At 43.4% G+C, this 21,206-nt stretch overlaps 1 protein-coding gene across 2 annotated transcripts in view; it reads right to left on the bottom strand.

Annotated features, from left to right (window-relative positions):
- The window catches only part of NMNAT2 (nicotinamide nucleotide adenylyltransferase 2), a 96,806-nt gene that overhangs the window by 29,439 nt on the left and 46,161 nt on the right, over positions 1 to 21,206 (bottom strand). The window contains exon 2 of one of the 2 annotated variants that reach the window (XM_063939764.1): positions 1,602 to 1,690. In XM_063939764.1, the coding sequence (XP_063795834.1) occupies positions 1,602 to 1,690 (89 nt within the window). Of the gene's footprint in view, positions 1 to 1,601; positions 1,691 to 17,382; positions 20,242 to 21,206 lie in introns of those variants that run through there. The other variant, XM_063939763.1, reaches the window with a different exon arrangement.

Raw genomic sequence — 21,206 nt, 5'->3', positions numbered from 1 at the left:
AATACTGGCAAATATTTCATGTTGTATGTGTTGTACACATTACATTCTACACACTTCTAATAGACACTGGCCAGCACCTATATCACCATCCTTAATATGTTTTTAGATTGTTTTGATACTCACTTCTGGGCCAATACATTGATTGAACTGTATCGATTTATTACTAATAAAATATACCAGCGTGTATATATATATATATATATATATATATATAGAAAGAGATAGAGCTATAGATATATATAGATATATATGGGATGTAGTTATGTGACCACCAGTCACAATACCTCCCCCTGCATCCCGAAGCCTGACAATCCCGACAGTTGGCATGTCGACTAAAAGGGACTATTCCCACTCGTGGGTATCCATGACACCCATAGAGTGGAAATAGAACCTGTGGTGAGCGTAGCCGGAATCCCGGCCGCCGGTAACACATACCCAACCCTATTATGTAGAGAGAGATAGATAGATAGATAGATAGGTAGATAGATATAGAAGAAAGAATGGAAATGTAATACCACCAGAAACAGTATAGCCTGCATCACATGCTGTAGTAACGGTTGTCAATGCTTCGGTCCCCTTCCGGACCAATTTCAAGACCACCAACAATTACAGCAGCCGCTCTCAAGCCAAAAAGACCCTGCAGTTAGTTACTTGTTGGCTTGAGACTGGCTGCTGTAATTATTGGCAGACTCAAGGGACAATGGGGGTCATTCCGAGTTGATCGCTCGCTGCAGATTTTTGCAGCACAGCGATCAGGTAAAAAAACGGCAAAACTGCGCATGCGCACGCGCGTCGTACGGGTACAAAGAGCATCGTTGCTGTGCAATGGATCTAGTGAAGAATTCATTCGCACAGCCAATCGCAAGGAGATTGACAGGAAGAGGGCGTTTATGGGTGGCAACTGACCGTTTTCTGGGAGTGGTAGGGAAAACGCAGGCGTGTCCGTGTTTTTGCAGGGCGGATGTTTGATGTCAATTCCGGCACCAAAAAGACTGAAGTGATCGCAAGCGCTGAGTAAGTCCAGAGCTACTCACAAACTGCTCAAAATGTTTTTGCAGAGCTCGGCTGCAAAGGCGTTCGCACACTTGCAAAGCGAAAATACACTCCCCCATGGGCGGCAACTATGCATTTGCACGGCTGCTAAAAGTAACTAGCGAGCGATCAATGTGTGGCGGACCCTGGGTGACACAACCCCTAGTCACAATCCTGCTGTTGCTGGTCACTCCCACTGTGACGGTATACAATAGGCCCTTCATAAATTTCAGCTCCAGGCCCATTTGGTCCTTAATCTGGCACTGCTTATACACATAGCCTGAAGGTCATTTCATACAATATTTGAATAACTTTGTGTATTAAACAAAGTTTGTGTACATTGAGCCATCAGAAAACAAACGTTTCACTATCTCACTCTCACTTAAAAAATTCCGTATTTCAGAGTATTCCGTATTTCGGAATATTTGGATATGGGATACTCAACCTGTACTGCAATTTACACCTTATAATTAGTAAACAATCAATAAAATACTGTTTGCGTCACTATTCCTTTCATAATCATATATTTATTTTAAGTAACCAGTACATGAAATAAAAGAGACGTTTACCTGCTTCCCATAAGAGTCATGCACAGGAGAGATGATGCCTCCGATCACAATAAATCTTCCAGTCTTGTGCAGGAATTCCCGCGCTCTCTCTGTAAACAATATATCAGCCAGCCGTCAGCGTGGAATCACATGCAGAATTTCCAGTTATAACGAACACTAACAATAATTACATAAATCAAGTTGAAAACAAATATAACATTAAAATGAAATTCCTTACTTATCTCCATTATTTAACAAATGAAAATATATTTTTAATATATGAAATATTCTCCTTTTATCACAACTAGAATGAAATGTATTTTATTTTTATATAAGAGAAAGCTAAAAAAAAGACACTGCACAATATGTGTGATGACAAAAGCACATTACAGAAATATAGGTATTTGATGATTATAATAAAGAGCTATTATCTGATTAAACACAACTGACTATTCTGGCGCTATAATAAATAACTGCTAATAGATAAAATAAATGTGATGCCTGTGCATAGGCTTACCATACTGACCCTTTACACCGAGACACTCATGAATTACAAAGGTTCTGTGGGTAATAAAACCAGGTGAAATGTAGGCTTGAAGTCAGCCAGCCACAGAACCTGTGTAATTCATGAGTGTCCCGCTTTAAAGGGACAATATGGTAAGCCTACCTATGCAGTATAATACACCATCAGTATAAGTTAATTGCTCAGTGCATATTACAATGATATTTAGACCAAATATCGCGGGTCACAGCCGGGAGCCTGACACGGGTGCTACCCAGCTGCAACCGGCGTCAGGCCCCTTTCACACCGCATTAACAAATCCGGCATATTGGCGGGTTGGTGACGTCGCCGATGAAGCGGCGGGGGCGGTGCTTGAAGATCACATGATTTCCAAGCGCCGCCCGTACATTCACTGTAAACGGTAAGCCGGGTCGATGCGACCCAGCTACCATTTACACAGCACAGTTTGCCATGTTCAACCCCGCTAACTACCCGAGTTGGAATACCGGGTCACTCGACCCAGATTATTGCAACTTGCCCCTTTTACACCAACCAGCAACACGGGTTCTGCACATTCATGTGCAATAACCCGTGTTATATGCTGGCGGTGTAAAAGGGGTATAAGGCAAGTATATGTTCTGCATTTTAGATTAAGCCTGCAAACCACATGTAAGTAATAGGATATAAATATGGACACAGAACCCTCTCTGATTTTGTTCCTTTCTTTCATAAATATGCTGTTATAGATGAACAAGAACAATTTTCAATGCAGTGTATATTATGAGATAATACGGTTTGGTCTTTGGTTCCAGTGAAATTACATTACACAAGGATCTGCCCTAGATTATTATGTTGAAAAAAAAGAAGAGTCTCAGGTACAGTTAGAATAAACCTGACCAATCCCCAAGTCCTGGCGTTCACCTACAGACATCATACAAATAGTCACAAGCATAGGCACCGATTCCGTGGGTGCTCCCGGGCTCGAACACCCATGGAAAATGAGGAGCACCCACGGAACCAGCCGTTGTCCCAGTAAAGTTACTGCTAGCCCCCACAGTGGATTGAGATGCATTGGGTAGGGATAGCCATCGACTATCGATGATTCGAAATCATGGATGGTTTATGAACAATGTCGAATACTTTTACCATCAATGGGGGAGAACCAGATGGTTTCCCACCATCGATGGTTTAGTGCTACTGAATTTTTTTCCCCCTCATAGTGTCAAGGCACAGAGGTAGGACCTGCCCCCTGGCACCCGCAAAGACATGCCCCCGGGCTCTGATTGGCCTGCAGATCAGTAAGTGGTAATGCAGGGGGGACCATCGATGGGTAAAACCATTGATGGTTCCTTTACATATGGTTTTAAACCATCAATGTTATCCATCAATGGTACCATCGATTGTGACCATCGATGGATAACCTACCGATGGCCATCCCTAGCGCTGGGGGCTGCGAAAGCGTTCCGTCCATTGCAGTGTAAACAACCCCACCAAAAATGGGCGCGGCCAAGGAGGAAACAGGCGCTAGAGGTCACATTTGATCTCTAGCACCTGTTTCCTCTGTGGCGGGCATTTTAAGAGGGTTTTTTTACACTGCAATGGACAGAAGCGCTTCCGCAGCCCCCAGAGCATCTCAATCCACTGCAGGGGCTGCGGGGGCTAGCGGTATACTCACTGATGCCCGCACCCACCCTCCTAAACTTTACTGGGGCTGCGGCCAGGAGACCCCTGGCAATGCGCAGGAAACCCCTGGCAGTCGCAAGAGATCCCTGGCAACGTGCATGAAACACCTGGCAATACGCAGGAGACCCCTGGCAACGAGCAGGAGACTCCAGGCAATGTATATGAAACTGCATAGAAAAAAAAGGGTGCAGGTGCACAATTCAAACACTACCAATTTATTAATAATAATCATTGCAAAACAATTTTGCGTTCTGAGCGAGGTTCTTGGCATAGTTATGGCATTATTGCAATGATTATTATTAATAAATTGGTAGTGTTTGAATTGTGCACCTGCAAACTTTTCTTTGTATGCAGTACTACTGAAAGGTCTCCGCAGGGTCGCACCTCTCATTACCGGTGTGCACCCCAGGACCCCTCCTCTGTATACCTAATGCTGTGTAACATACACAATAGAAGGCCAGAGACCCCTTCTGCCTGGTGGAAGCACCCACGCCCACCTGTCCGATATATTAGTATTAATTAGGTTCCTGACATTTCTTAGACTGCATGCAGAGGAAGGCGAGTCCTGCACAAATGTATATCGGATTATCAGATGGGGGGTGGATTTCCGGGGTGTGGGTCCCCCTGGACTGCTGTGGCTGTTTGGCCTCAAGAGCAATACATATTAACACTTATTTTCATATTTACTTTCATCCCTATCGTGTGTTTTATTTTAATGTAACTCATTTCCCACCTTTACTTTTCACTACTTTACCTCTCAAAACGTTATTTCTCACTTCGTTACCTCTCACTAATTTACCCCTGCTGTTTTCAGCAGCCTCTCTCACTAACCTATTTTCACTTTTTCACTGTATATTGTTTTACTTTAGTGTTGCCCTGGGGTCACTTAGCTGCTTCATTTTGGGGAGTCCCGTGCCCTACATTTGTACCCCCCAAAATGTTATGGACTTGCCCAACTGAGGTCAACTGGACGTGGTGGGAAAGCCGTTACTGATGTCCATAACTATGCGAAGAACCTCGCTCAAAATGCTAAATTTTATTGCAATGATTATTATTAATAAATTGGTGGTATATGAATTGTGCGGGTGTGGTTCGTTTTATCGACAGTATCTAGGTCGACAATGTTTAGGTCGACCACTATAGGTCGACAGTCACTAGGTCGACATGGATGGAAGGTCGACAGGGTTTCTAGGTCGACGTGTGCTAGGTCGACAGGTCTAAAGGTCGACATGAGGATTTTTTTTGTGTGTCGTTTTCTTCGTAAAGTGACCGGGATCCCAAATTAGTGCACCGCGTTCGCTCGCCATGCTTCGGGCATGGTGCCTTCGCTTCGCTCGGCACACTTTACCGTTCCAATCGTAGTCCACGTGGATCATTAAGTATGAAAAAATCCCCCCCCAAAAAAATGTGAAAAACTCATGTCGACCTTTAGACCTGTCGACCTAGCACATGTCGACATAGAAACCCTGTCTACCTTCCATCCATGTCGACCTAGTGACTGTCGACCTATAGTGGTCGACCTAAACATTGTCGACCTAGACACTGTCGATCTTCAGACCGGATCCCGAATTGTGCACCTGCAACCTTTTCTTTGTATGCAGTACTACTGAAAGGTCTCTGAAGGGTCGCACCTCTCATCCCCTGGCAACACGCACGAAACCCCTGGCAACGTGCATGAAACCCCTGGCAACCCTCAGACCCCTGTGAGCATGGAACCCAGAGCATGAAACCCCTGACAATGTGCATGAAACACATGACAAAGAACATGAGAGCCCTGACAACAGGCAGGTAATTTATAAGTAATTAGAAGCCTTACTGTGTTGCATACTGTTAATGGGCATTACGGTGTGTGGCATAATGTGTAATGGGCACCCACCAGCAAAAACATAAATCAGCACAAGTAAAATTAACCAAATAAATTTGTCAGGGAAAATTTGGCAACTATGTCATAATTATACCTCACCCTTTCCCACTTAAATATTATTATCAATATAATGTATGATCCATTAGCTTGATTACCCTTTGCACTACTTGTGTGGTCCTCCACCTATAAAGAATAACAAATGTGGTAGAATGCAGGTGTGACATTATACTGTAGTTGGATGATTTGGACCCTATCTTGTGCTGACTCTCTTGTATAATTAGTTTGATCCCACTGAGATGCATAAGGTACACTGTTTGGACTGAAAGTGTCCAGCCATAGTATAAGAAAGGGTGCAAGTACCATTTAGCGTATCACACCAAAAAGATGCTAATATATACTGAGACCAAGTAGCCTTAACTTACAAGGTTACAGATCAATTTTCCCTTTACCCAATCTAACTTTCCATACGCCTTCCCTTGGCTTTTTTCTCTCTCATACGTTTGTCTTTTTTTTTTTTTCCTCTTTCTTTTTATTCTTTTTATTTATTTTTAGATTTTTTGGTTCATTCTTTACAGGTTGGATCCCCAGGCAGCGCTGGTGTTTGTAAAATCTCCATATTGATGCTGCTAATTAGGTCTATTACTGAATTGTGTGAACTGATGAATATTTCTGCGAACTAATAAATATTTAGATTTTTTGTAAAATGTAATGAACGTTTATTAATTTTACAGCAGAAAAAAAAAAAAAGAGTAGTCCAACAGGAAGGTAATCACGAGACCGCCTGTCGGGAACCCAGCGGTCACAATGCAGACGTCGGAATCCCGACAGGCGGTGAAATGCCGCCACTGGAATCCCGACGCCACAGGCTTTTCTCCCTCTATTGGTGTCCACGACACCCATAGAGGGAGTATAGATCCTGTGGCAAGCACAGCAAGCCATCGTGCCCACAGCATGGCGAGCGCAGCAAGCCTGCAAGGTGCTTTCTAGCACTCGCCCCGCTGCCGGCATACTGGTGGACGTGAACCCGCTGTCAGGATCATGACAGCCAGGATCTCGGCCACTGGTAAAAGGTATGTACTCCGGCCAACAACACAGCTTCTTGTTGTTGAACTACGAGTTATTATGTTGATGTAAATTCTTAATAAATAATACAGTAAAACAATAATTGCTGCAACAGATGAATGCCATATGTGTACATTAATCACTTAAAAAGCAGCTTGGATACCAAGATTTTGCAAGCTAAAATATTATTTACCAATTAACAAAGATTAAGTTGATTTACTTGACAAAGAAATGTGTTGCTATGAAAGCCTAACTTGTTGGTTTGTCTCTAGGACTGCGGGGGTCATTCCGGCCCGATCGCACGCTGCAGTTTTTTTGCAGCCATGCGATCGGGTCCGGAATGCGCATGAGCTGTGACCGCAATGCGCAGGCGCATCGCTGCTCGGCGACAGGGAACACCAGGCAGCGAATGTTCTAACGAAGATTTCAATCGCAAGGTGACTGACAGCAGGAAGGCGTTCCAGGGTGGTATTCTGGAAGTGAAGAGGAGATCACGCAGGCATGTTCAGGCGTTTGCAGGGCGGGTGTCTGATGTCAATTCCGAGACCTGACAGGCTGAAGTGATCGCAGTGGCTGAGTAAGTTCAGAGCTACTCAGAAACTGCACAAAATGTTTTTGTACAGCTCCCCTGCACATGCGTTCACACACTTGCACAGCTAAAATACACTCCCCCATAGGCGGCGGCTATCTGATCACACGGGCTGCAAAAAGTTGCAGTGTGCGATCAACTCGGAATGACCCCCATGATGCGGGCACCCTGCTAATAAGACAGCTGAATGTCAGCCAGGAAACAGCAGATTTGTTTCAGCACCAGCACTCTGGACAGATCCCAGCTGGGTACTGTTACTACAATGGCGAGGAATAAGCCTGCATTATAAGGCTTCAAGTGTAGCTAATACCAATTAGGAAACATTTAATCTCTATCGGAGAGCTCCCTATAATCCCATGTTCTACAAGACAAAATTAATTATTTAAATGTGATTTATAATCTGCAGTAACACAAGCCACTCTAAACGGAAATCTATTTTGTAAACCCCTGAAACAACCTACCAGAGTGTGTGTGGTGAGTACCAGCAGATGCACTGGCTTTTTCATACCCCTAGATTGTGCTGCTGCCTACCTTCTGTGATAGTCACAAACCCCCAGTGTCCCCCCCCCCCTCTCTAACTACTCCTAATGCAGCACAGCTGTAACATCCTGGGGAGAACACTGGTTATTATTATTAGTCATAATAATAATAATAATAATAATAATAATAATCAATCATCATCATCATAATAATAATAATAATAAATCAATCATCATATTAATAATAATAATAATAATAATAATAATAATGTTACCTTTTGGTTCATAGTAATGTGTTGAGTGGTTCTACCTTCTAGGTTCCAAAAAAATATAATATTCTGATTTTATGTACTGTGACAAGGATCACATACACCGGATAAAAGTTCCATACTGCAGGTTTATTTTCCACAGCTTTTCCACAGGTAGACAATTCACAACTAGACATAGGGGTATATGCAATTGCGGTCGAATTCCCGAAATTGTCGAATTTCGGGAATTTTTCGGCCCAAAAAAAAAAATCGTCAATGCAATTCAGTGCTTTCCGTCCAAAAAACGGACTTTCAAAATTCGACTTTTTGAAATCCGACTTTTGTCAAATTCGACTTTTCTGCAATGATACAAGTGCTGCAATTCGACCAAAGTATATTCAATTGAAGTTTGGAAATTCGACAACAGTGCTTTTAGACAGTAAATTCGACATTTTCAATCCGCCACACTTTGGTGGGTGAAACTAATAAAAAAAATTTAAAACATGTTTTTTTTTGTGTTTTTTTTTATTGATAATAGCATATCTATTTATATTAGAAGGGATTAGGTACTTGGTTTGTCTTTTTTGGAGGCACAAGTATTATTTATATATTTTTTAAAATTATATATATATATATATATATATATATATATTTTTTTTTTAGATGGAATGGTAAAATTCAGGAAAAAAATGGCGTGGGGTCCCCCCTCCAAAGCATAACCAGCCTCGGGCTCTTCGAGCTGGTCCTGGTTCTAAAAATGCGGGGGGAAAATTGACAGGAGATCCCCCGTATTTTTAAAACCAGCACCGGGCTCTGCGCCTGGTGCTGGTGCAAAAAATACGGGGGACAAAAAGAGTAGGGGTCCCCCGTATTTTATACACCAGCATCGGGCTCCACTAGCTGGACAGATAATGCCACAGCCGGGGGCCACTTTTATACAGTGCCTTGCGGCCGTGGCATTAAATATCCAACTAGTCACCCCTGGCCGGGGTACCCTGGGGGAGTGGGGACCCCTTCAATCAAGGGGTCCCCCTCCCAGCCACCCAAGGGCCAGGGGTGAAGCCCGAGGCTGTCCCCCCCATCCAAGGGCTGCGATGGGAGGCTGATAGCCTTGAGTAAAATGACAGATTATTGTTTTTTCCAATAGTACTACAAGTGCCAGCAAGCCTCCCCCGCAAGCTGGTACTTGGAGAACCACAAGTACCAGCATGCGGGAGAAAAACGGGCCCGCTGGTACCTGTAGTACTACTGGAAAAAAAATACCCAAATAAAAACAGGAGACACACACCGTGACAAGTACAACTTTATTACACACTGCCGACACACACATACTTACCTATGTTGACACGAAGCAGTCGGTCCTCTTCTCCAAGTAGAATCCACGGGTACCTGAAAATAAAAGATAATTATACTCACCTCAATCCAGTGTCCAGATATAAATCCTCGTACTTGGCAAAACAAATAAACGAACACCCGTACCATGCCGGACTGAAAGGGGTCCCATGTTGACACGAGACCCCTTTCCACGAATGCAGACACCCCCGTGACAGCTGTCACAGAAGTGTCTCTTCAGCCAATCAGCGAGTGCAACGTCCTTGCACTCTGCTGATTGGCTCTGTGTGCGTCTGACCTCAGACAGTGCATCGCAAAGCCTCTCCATTATATTCAATGGTGGGAGCTTTGCGTCAGCGGTGAGGTCACCCGCGGTCAGCGGCTGACCGCGGGTTAACCCCACCGCTACCCGCAAAGTTCCCACCATTGAAAGTAATGGAGAGGCTTTGCGATGCGCTGTCTGAGGTCACACGCGCACAGCCAATCAGGTGAGCGGCACGGAAGTAGCGCTTCCTGATTGGCTGAAGGGACCTCAGTGACAGGAGTCACGTGGTGTCCCGGCATTCGGGGAAAGGGGTCTGATGTGTAAACATGGGACCCCTTTCAGTTTGGCATGGTACGGGTGTTCGTTTTATTTTTTTAACAAGTACGTGGATTATCTCCCGGACACTGGATTGAGGGGAGTCTAATTTTTTTCACAGGTACCTCGGATCGTCGGAGACTGTGGCAGTCGGCGTGTCAACATAGGTAAGTATGCATGTGTGTCGGCAGTGTGTAATAAAGTTGTACTTGTCACGGTGTGTGTCTCCTGTTTTTATTTGGGTATTTTTTTTCCAGTAGTACTACTACAGGTACCAGCGGGCCCGTTTTTCTCCCGCATGCTGGTACTTGTGGTTCTCCAAGTACCAGCTTGCGGGGAGGCTTGCTGGGACTTGTAGTACTATTGGAAAAAACAATAATCTGTCATTTTACTCAAGGCTATCAGCCTCCCATCCGCAGCCCTTGGATGGGGGGGACAGCCTCGGGCTTCACCCCTGGCCCTTGGGTGGCTGGGGGGGGGACCCCTTGATTGAAGGGGTCCCCACTCCCCCAGGGTACCCCGGCCAGCGGTGACTAGTTGGATATTTAATGCCACGGCCGCAAGGCACTGTATAAAAGTGACCCCCGGCTGTGGCATTATCTGTCCAGCTAGTGGAGCCCGATGCTGGTGTATAAAATACGGGGGATCCCCTGTCAATTTTTCCCCCGTATTTTTTGCACCAGGACCAGCTCGAAGAGCCCGAGGCTGGTTATGCTTTGGAGGGGGGACCCCACGCCATTTTTTTCCGGGTTTTTCCCCGTTTTTTTAAATCGCGGCAAAATCTGGCAAATCGGCCGTTTTTCGCCCGCGGGACTGTCGGATCCGTTTTTCATTGAATATGGTGAATTCCGGAAGCCACCTGCCGGAATTCACCTGTCGAATTGTGTCGAATTAAAAAACGGCGATAATTCACCGCGATTCGCCGCTAATTGCATATACCCCATAAACAGTTACCAGCAAGTCACGTTACAGAATTGCGCACAGCAGTTCTTATCATTCAGGGTGTAAATTCTCCAGAGACCATTGATCCAGGACCCCTAACAGTAGCCACTCCCCTGGCCTACCACCTGGGCGGCTAATTCACCATCAGGAGCCCTGCCTCTTGTGTCTAAAACCTTTTTAACAGCAGGCTGACCGGTGTCTGCAATCATGCTTGCTATTGCTCAGACTTGATCAAACTGAATACCCGGACTGAATTCCACACCCTGCTGTTCCACATCCTTGTCAGGCATGCTTATGCTGTCCCTGTGACAGTACCTTTATCAAACACCTTGGGAATTTGGGAATCCAACCCGGGTAGCGGCAGGGTTGTTCATGAGAAGGACCCAGGTTAAGTGTGAGTGGTTGACCTGGGTCATCCGACCCGGGTCACGTTTACAGCATTGGGAGAGCCGGATTCAGGATGCTTGGAGATTTCCAAGCGCTAGCAGAACAGTTAACAACCGTGTGCAGTGTAAACGGTGCCCACCCTGTTTATTTACTATTAGCATATGTTTGATTGCAATCAGTGTACATATGCTAATTGTAATCAAACTGTATCGCTATTCTTTCCACTGTTTCATTGCAATTAGTATATGTAAGCTACGTGCAATCAGTATTATGACTGTCAACATTTTGGTTGTCAACCTTATGATTTGTCTGTTTCAACTATTAACATATTAGCTGTCGACATTTTGACTGTCAACATTTATTTTATCACTGTTGACATTATGACACTGTCGACTTTTAGGTTGTTGACATTTTGGTGTCTACATTTTGACTGTCTGAGTTTTGACTATGTGCCAAGTCTGAGGGTCTGCATGCCTCTGCGTTACAATATTCTCAATTAGGAAATGCTTGTATGTATTACAATAATCCAATCCCATACAGATAGAAATAAACCATTAACCTAATGCAGCCTCTGCTTGGCAGGGTCTGATTTGACTTGTTGTTCTAGAACAGCTACAGAAAGTCGCACGCTGCTACTTCTGTATTATAAAAGGGATACGGTCGATAGGTTGACACAGCTTAGGTCGACAGTCATTATGTCGACATGCATTATGTCGACATGGTCAGTAGGGCGACAGGTCAACATGAGTTTTTCACTTTTTTTTTCTTCAATTTTTTGATTTTCCATACTTGACGATCCACGTGGACTACGATTGGAGCGGTAACCTGTGCCGAGCGAAGCGGTAGTGGAGCGAGGCACCTTGCCCGAAGCATGGCGAGCGAAGCGAGCCATGCGAGGGGACACGGTGCACTAGCTGGGGTTCACCGTCACTTTACGAAGAAAACGACACCAAAAAAAGTCCAAAAACTCATTTCGACCCTTTCACCTGTCCACCTAGTACATGTCGACCTAATGCCCATGTCGACCTAGTGCATGCCAACCTAATGTCCATGTCGACCTTCGGTGGTCGACCTAATGACTGTCGACCTAAGTTGAGTCGACGCAACGACCCGTACCCTTATAAAAAAATGTTATGTATTAATTTATGAAGAACGTATTTGAAATCAGAAGCTAACCATTCATTATCTGTGAAGTACAGGTCAACCATTTTTAGCACTGTATCAATCTATGGGGTCTATATACTAAGCCTTGAAGAGAGAGAAAGTGGACAGAGATAAAGGGGGATATTCAATAAACATAATTATCTAAACAAATCTGGAAATTGGAATATTTATGTTTTCTGGAGATGGAAATAAGTTTCTCTCTTCTCCAGTGGCAGTTGCTGTGCAGTCCAAAATTCAAAGAGGGGAGCCACACCAACTGCCACTTAGGGGTCTATTTACTAAGCCTTGGATGGAGATAAAGTCCCAGCCAATCAGCTCCTAACTGCCATGTCACAGGCTGGGTTTGAAAAATGACAGGAGCTGATTGGCTGATACTTTAGCTCCATCCAAGGCCTAGTAAATAGACCCGAGTCCTGGACAGTGATGTTTGGCAGTGTTTGCGGTGGCAGTTGGTGTGGCTCCCTATTTGAATTTTGGACTGCACAGAAACTGCCACTGGAGAAGAGAGAAACTTATCTCCATCTCCAGAAAACATAAATATCACAATTTCCTGATTTTTATTTTAGATAATTAAATATCCACCAAAATACCAGCCAATTAGTTCCTAACTGCCATGTTACAGGCTGTGGGTCTTATTTATCAACGAGCACAACTATCACAAATTGGATGATCAATTATAATATTTTCATCGTTCTGCCAAACAGTGCTGGACTTATACGCTACAATTATCTGGCTGATCAACCCGATATCAGCAGATTGGCCAGATTATTGTAGCATATATACGGGTGACTTGATCCGGTAATATCGATTGGCTGGACATGCCGGATCATGTCCCTGTGATGCGAAAATTTGAAAGTGTAATTTCGCCCGCATTGGGCAGTGTATGCCCTATCGCGGCCTACCGATGGATATTTCCCCGTTTCCTTCATATGGGAAGGAATGGGGAAATGTCTCCCCCTGAGGGTGGAGCACCGGTGACATACACTGTGACATAAGACGTGACATACACTGTGAGTGATCTCCCAGTGTACAGTATGCCTGTGATACCTGCAGTGTCAGATAAAATGCCTGTCGGTCAGACAGGTATTTTATCTGCCCGTGTATGCCCACCTTTAGGCTACATATACTCTATATGCCCACCTTTAGGCTACATACAACCTCATCCTTTTGGCAATATATTTAGACAGATTTGCATTGATGTAATTGATAAATGTAAAAGTATAGTGATGCTTATAGAAAAAAAAACAAAAAAAAAAAAACAAAGAAACACCAGTGTAATCAGACTCATGACTATACTAGTACAAAGACACTACAATATTATTATAATACAGGTTGAGTCTCCCTTATCCAAAATGCTTGGGACCAGAGGTATTTTGGATATCGGATTTTTCCGTATTTTGGAATAATTGCCTACCATAATGAGATATCATGGTGATGGGACCTAAATCTAAGCACAGAATGCATTTATGTTTCATATACACCTTATACACACAGCCTGAAGGTCATTTCAACCAATATTTTTTATAACTTTGTGCATTAAACAAAGTGTGTCTACATTCACACAATTAATTTATGTTTCATATACACCTTATACACACAGCCTGAAGGTCATTTAATACAATATTTCTAATAATTCTGTGTATTAAACAAAGTTTGTGTACATTGAGCCATCAAAAAACAAAGGTTTCACTATCTCACTCTCACTCAAAAAAGTCCGTATTTCGGAATATTCCGTATTTCGGAATATTTGGATATGGGATACTCAACCTGTATTACATTTGATCACTTTGTGATATTGCATAGCATTGTGAGGTGGAAGCTTACGAGAGTGGCCCTAGATATCATATCCATATATCCACATTCTGCCACACACTCTGAGCCAGAGTCATAGCCATAAGCGCACACAGCAGCGCCTATACGTGGTCGCTTGCCTGTGAGCTTATGAAAATGCCGCTACATAGTCCATCCCTATGGAACACCTGTGTGGCCAAATGCTCAAAGTCTGAGACACTCACTACCAATTGGCGCATCCTTGGATTGGCGCGTCCTTGGCAGGTGGATTTTCTCCGACCATGGTCTCCATGCTTGCGGCTGTGCACCTATCAACACCTTGATGGTGAATGTGCCACTTTCATAACCTGCACACAGTATGGACCAGTTTTGTGTTCACTACTGTCACTATTAGGAGTTCTGCTAACCAATGATATGAGAAATACTGGAGGAAGCGTAGGGAAAGGCAGGGCTCACCTTTAAATAATTAAGACTTGTGCTTCATATTATTGTGGAAAAAATATTCTAGACTAGTACACACAGACACAAACAATATTTATCTTGTAGAAACACCAATTACAGTAAAACAATATTTGTAGCATTCAACAAAACTTTTTTCTACTCAATTAGAAAAAAATAACAATTCTAACAATGTTTTTTTTTATTATATAGAATTACATTTTATTGTTACTTAGAGAACATGGGGCCTAATTCAGGCCTGATCGCAGTAGCAAATTTGTTCTCTAATGGGCAAAACCATGTGCACTACAGGGGGGGGCAGATATAACATGTGCAGAAAGAGTTAGATTTGGGTGGGTTATATTGTTTCTGTGCAGGGTAAATACTGGCTGCTTCATTTTTAGACTGCAATTTAGATTTCAGTTTGAACACACCCCACCCAAATCTAACTCTCTCTGCACATGTTACATCTGCCCCCCCCCCCCCCCCCCTTCCTGCAGTGCACATGGTTTTGCCCATTAGCTCTAAAAAATTTGCTGCTGCAATCAGGTCTGAATTAGGCCCATTTTCAACTACTGTCTCACAGCATTAAATTCATGCCTACCGATATTATTGGAGCAATTAACAGCATAAACTGCATATTTGGTATGCATGGCTAGCATAATATACATGAAAATACATGGTTTCCTAGATTTCAGCTGACACACTCGGAATATTGTTTTTCCAGTGATCAATGTCAGCTTCCTTCTGTGTTCTTAGATCAATGCCTATACCTCATCTTTGCTGACCTGTGAATGTGACATAGGGGGAAATTCAGACCTGATCGCTGCTGTGCGTTTTTGCACAGAGGGCGATCAGGTCCAAACTGCACATGCGTATGCACCGGTACAAAGCGGATCGCCGCTCAGCGATGGGTTTGTGCAACGGATCCGTTCGCATGGGAGATCACAAGATTGACAGGAAGAGGGCATTTGTGGGTGTCAACTGACCGTTTACAGGGATTGCCTGGAAAAACGCAGGCATGTCCATGTGTTTGCAGGGAGGGTTCCTGACATCAATTCCGGTCCCGGACAGGGTGATGTGATCGCAGCGGCTGAGTAAGTCCTGGGCTGCGCAGAGACTGCACAAAATCAGTTTGTACAGCTTTGCTACATATGCGATCGTACACTTGCACAGCTAAAGTACTCTCCCCCTGTAGGCGGCAGCTATCTGATCGCAGCAGTGCAAAAATCGCTAGCTAGCGATCAGGTCTGAATTTGGCCCATAGAGGCTAATTCATGTTTGTACGCTAATGCAAGTGCGATTGTCTAGGCTACGGAACTGCTAATGTTAGCAAGTGACACTGCCGCCAGAAATGAGAAGAGACGCCCACCTGAGCCATCACAAACTCATTCTCAACTGGGTACACAGTCACAGACTAAATGCAAAAATGAGGAACATCGGGGATAAGGGTTGCCCTATGGCAACGCAGACTGGACACAGCAGTAGCGACGCAAGCGCCATGATTTTGAACATACGAGCTCGCAGCCATCAGCAAACCCCCACACACACCCCGAAAATGGCCATGACACGCCTGCGTTTTCCCAGATACTCCTCATAAACTCATCGCTTACACCTCCAAACGGTCACTTCCTGTCAATCACTTTTCTATGAAATCCTCATTGCGAGCGGGATCGTAGCGAAAACCTTTGCGTAGGCACATTATGATCGCGACACATGCACAGTCTGCCAATAATTGCCCTGTTGCATGATAGTCGTCCATTGCATGCAAACATCGTGTAGTCAAACGTCAACACAAATCACAGTGAGAGGGCTCATACATAACAAGACATCTAATACCCTTTCATCAGAACTGGACTATCCGCAAGGTGGTATAGGCGGCCTCTCAACAGCCTGAGATATGTGTGGGCAACAAAGTTGTCTGCACATACCCTAACCCTATTAGCATATTCTGCCTGCCGGAAGGGCCCCGTATGACTGCCCGGTGGGAGGAAGCGGGTTGCGGACAACCTGTTGAGTCAGGAGCACCTTTATGGGGACGATTTAATTGTTTATATTCGCCCAATATACCATCTACATTGACGAAAGATCAAGGGGCACTATTCAATTCTTTTTTAACACGCTCATCACGCCCTGCAATGCCAGGTTTAGCCACATAAAATCTGACCAAATTGCTGGGTACAACGAAAAAAAAAGTGCCATTTGGGCACCCAAACGTGTAACTTTTTGCACAATCCTGTTCGCTAGCACGAGGGTGTGTGAGCATTGAATTGAATTGCTCCGTCTGGCACCCGCCACTTACAGCCGAGGGTGCAAACAATTGAATTACAGTACCTCCCATTGAGAGATCAGTGAATCCATGCTTATGCCGGTATGGAGACACTGATTTCTCTATGTGAGCACCATTTGCTCCCCCAGTATGGAGACACTGATCTCTCTGTCATCCCTAGCTACCTCTAGCCCCAGCTTACAAATGCACTGTGAGGGCCTTTAGAGTGGCAGATCATTAGGTAAGTGTCCTTTTTCCGTCTACAGTCAGTGGATCAAGCTGTGGACCCTTGGATGCAAGGTGTAATTAGAGGCTACTGCATTTATCTTGGGGATTTCATGGGGTTATACTGTGGGTCTTTAAATAAGCTTTTATTTAGATTGTGCTGGGATTTTGGTTTATACACTACAAGCCCAATATATTGTGATACCAATTGTTAAAAAAATAAACTCAGTAACTACAATAACAAGAGTGAGGTTTATAAAGGCATTTATTCTCCACAGGGGTCACACAGACGAAGGTGGAGATGCAGAACAGAGTTATCTCCACCTTCATGGAGGATACAGCAAAGGGATCCATATACACATCAATGTATTTATCTTATGAGGTCAATATAACTGGTAAACTGCTCCCCCCACCCCAAACATAAAGTCTGGATGTGTTTCTAGAGTGTAGAAGTGCCCACTACAGCGAGTTCCATGTTTTCCCCAACTCCCTTGAGACACGGTGAACAGTTCCTTAGATCACACTATCCTTGATTGCAGGTTACACAAACACATTTATATTGAATTATAACATATATATATATAATTGTACTACAAATACTGCCACAGGAACTTATGGAAGAGTTATGTGATCTTTAATACATAGTAAATAATGTAGAAACTTATCACTTATATCACAGTATTTTCTACAGAGATGATAATATTTATATAACGTACGACACAATATTTTCTGAGCCATAAAGTTTGAGACTCAGCACTTTGAAACAGGAATTGGTGCCTTTGGAAAGGATGAGCATGTTTCCTGTCTTATTCCTTCATGTTATATATTTGCATTAAATACTTTGTTCCTGCAAGTATCTGAGGAGAAAAACTGAAGGAGAAGATCTACAAACTATTTGGCTGAGACAATAATGATCATTTAAACAGGATTAGGACGGACTTCAGGAAGCGTTTACACCCTAAATGGACATATTTACTGTATCCCAATTAATGTGTTCCTAATCTAACTAACATGGTTTTATAGATGGACAGTAAAGATTTAAGAACTGTTCACAATAGGTTTGGGCTTTCCTTTCGTTCATTTTGTAATTTCATTGTTCTTTTACAATGACAATAAAGAATTTCTATCTATCTCTCTATCTTTATTTTGTTCATACATTTCCCCTATTTTAAATTATATAGATGGATACAATTTGTAGTCAGTCAACATTAGATATATCGGTATCGCAACAATAGATTTTTTTATTGCTTTCCTTTGTGCTTCTGTTCTAAGTGTAAATCCTTTAATTGCCCATACACGTCTAGGTAACCTTATTATCTCTATAGAGAATAGCATGAGTTGAGGGGTTTGGTAGGAAAGGTCATGTGTGAAAATGTCAATGAAATGTCAACACCAAAATGTTGACAGGTACAAAATGTCAACCATCAAAATGTCGACATCAAAATGCTGACAGGTACAAAATGTCAACAATCAAAATGTTGATTATTACGTTAGTATTTGCAGCTAACATCCTTAGTCTAATTGTAATGCAGGTGGCTTGTAAACCAGGGATAATACAATGGGTGAATGTTGCCATGACAACCGGGAGCCATCACATTTTATATCAGGTCACTTCATAACCAGTTAGCTTATAAAACCTGCCTGTTAAATGCAATGAAGAACAGAATTATAAGCGATATTCTGCAAAAATGTGAGCACGTCAACAATATCTTTCAGTTCTATACAAGTCTGCAAGGCTTGTTCTCTTGCTTGCGTTTTTATCCTTTCGATTTTGGACATTGTGGTCTGTTGATCTGTGATGACAGAATTAATTAGGTTCTGCACTCCGAAATTTTCCTGCCCCAGGATATTGTTCCAGCGCCTGTGCCATCCTTCAAGTTTGTTTTGTATACCAGGAATTCGAAGGTCACTGTTTTCACTCAACGACCACATAGTAGGTGGGTACAGAGGTGGGAATCTTGTTGGGTGGCTACAACTATTTTGACGAAGTCTTCCCAAGACATAATTTTCTTCAAAATAGGTAACAACTGAGTTGGCTCTTTCTGGTAGAACTTTTTTTACTTCTTCAAAAGCAGCGGGAATATCGCTTGCCGGCAGAAACGCTAGTGCTTGCAAGAGCCTCAGTTTTAGCGCAAATTCACCGTTTTCTCCATATTCCGTTGCTAAACCAGAGCACTGAATACTTCTCCAAATATATTTTTCCAAATGAAATGAAGAACATTTGTGAGTACTGCCTCCAAATTCACTTTTTACAGCATTTATGGCAGCTAACTCAAAATCAGTCAGAATATATTGTGGTGCCAACTCAATACCGTAGTCTGCTGCGTAATCTTTCAAATCCTGCAAAAATCTAGTGTAGCACTCTTCGCTTTTGCTGGTGAGCAGGCCATGCGCTAAAGGAACAAATGTTTGGCTCACCGCATTCGTTCCAACCATGGCGTGAATTGTACATAGGTGTCTAAAGAGCGTTGGACAAGCTGTGGATGGCCCATCCATAATCCAATAAGGCGCATGATGGAGTTTGCGCAAATTATCTTCTGTTGAAAACAGTAGAATCCTTTCACTGCCAAACGTGTCGTCTCTTGCGAGGACATTAACGCCATTTACTTTGCTTAAATTAACAGGCACACTGATTTCTTGTAAAGACGTAGGCCGTGGAGCCATGCTTTTCCTACGGATCCTCCTGACAACTTGCCTCAATGCCTCTCTGTTGGGCATATGTATTGCACTTGCTGTAGGCATTGCTGCTGTAACAGCCTGTATAATTTCAGTAGGAGACTCCTCTGTGTTTTTGGCACGGTATTTAATTAGCGCCCTTGCATCTGCTACATCACTCTTCTCCATTCTTGGTAGATGGTTGTGCATTTTTTCTGAGCGTAATCTATGTTCCCCGTCAATGAGAGTGGTACAAACGAAACCAGTACACTGTCCGCTGATTCTTTCAATACAGTGCCAGTACCAGATATCTCCTCTTTGCTTGTTCTTGGACAACAAGTAGCCTTTGGTTTGAAGTAACATTTTTCCTTTCTGAGATGGCACTAGACGACAAACCTCTCCGGCCATTTTGATACTCATAGGTAGTGGCAGCCCTAGGATTTGCGTGGCCCTAGGTGGAAAAATTAAAAGGTGCCCCATAAAACAATGTCACACTACAAAAAAACTAATGTTGAGTTTCAGCACTTTGTAAAATTTCACAGAACAGACAGATATTAGATAGATGGATTGCTAGATAAAAGATAGACTGGGATAATTTGCTAGATATAGATAGATAGATACATAGATAGATAGATAGATAGATAGATAGATAGATAGATAGATAGATAGACAGATATGAGCTAGAAAGATGTGAGGTCAGTGTCTGACTGGGGAATGAAGGGCCCACCAGGGGAATGCAGTGGTAGGGGCCCATGCTTAACCACTTAACTGGCTAATATTTGTTTCCAGAGGGAAAAGGTAGCAGGTGCGCTATCTCACACTAGCTCAACCTGTAGTAACCAGAGGCACTTAGCATATTCCTGGCCAGGGCTATGAGCTTACCCACCGCATCAAGGTAGCCTTGCCCCACCCACCCCTCTGATTTTAAATAGTCCAACACTCTAGCCTTTACATTTGGAATGAGCACACTGAGGTAAGACTCCTACATTCTGTTTAATATGGCAGTCCATAATGGGGGGAATTCTCTGGGGTGCGGGGCTCCCTGTGCCTGCCGTGGCTGGGTGTCCCTGGGGCATCGCAATTTAACACTATTTCATCACTCCATGTCACTTATAGTTTGTTTTATATATATGTAACACTTTCACATAATTTTCTTTTACTCCTCACATTATTCACACATGCAGCAGCAGCTGCTCCTACCTCTTTAACCCTATATTTTTATCACTCCTGCGATGCCCTGGGGTTGTCTGGCTGGGTGGCTCTGGGGTGTCCTGCCCCTCGGACCTGAACCCCTATAGTTAGTGTTAGGGACTTACCCAATGAGAGGCTACCTTGATGCGGTGGGTAAGCTCATAGCCCTGGCCAGTAATATGCTAAGTGCCTCTGGTTACTACAGGTTGAGCTAGTGTGAGATAG

The sequence above is a fragment of the Pseudophryne corroboree genome, chromosome 9 (assembly GCF_028390025.1).
Source record: "Pseudophryne corroboree isolate aPseCor3 chromosome 9, aPseCor3.hap2, whole genome shotgun sequence".
NCBI classification, from domain to species: Eukaryota; Metazoa; Chordata; class Amphibia; order Anura; family Myobatrachidae; genus Pseudophryne; species Pseudophryne corroboree.
This window is presented reverse-complemented; position numbering and strand designations above follow the sequence as displayed.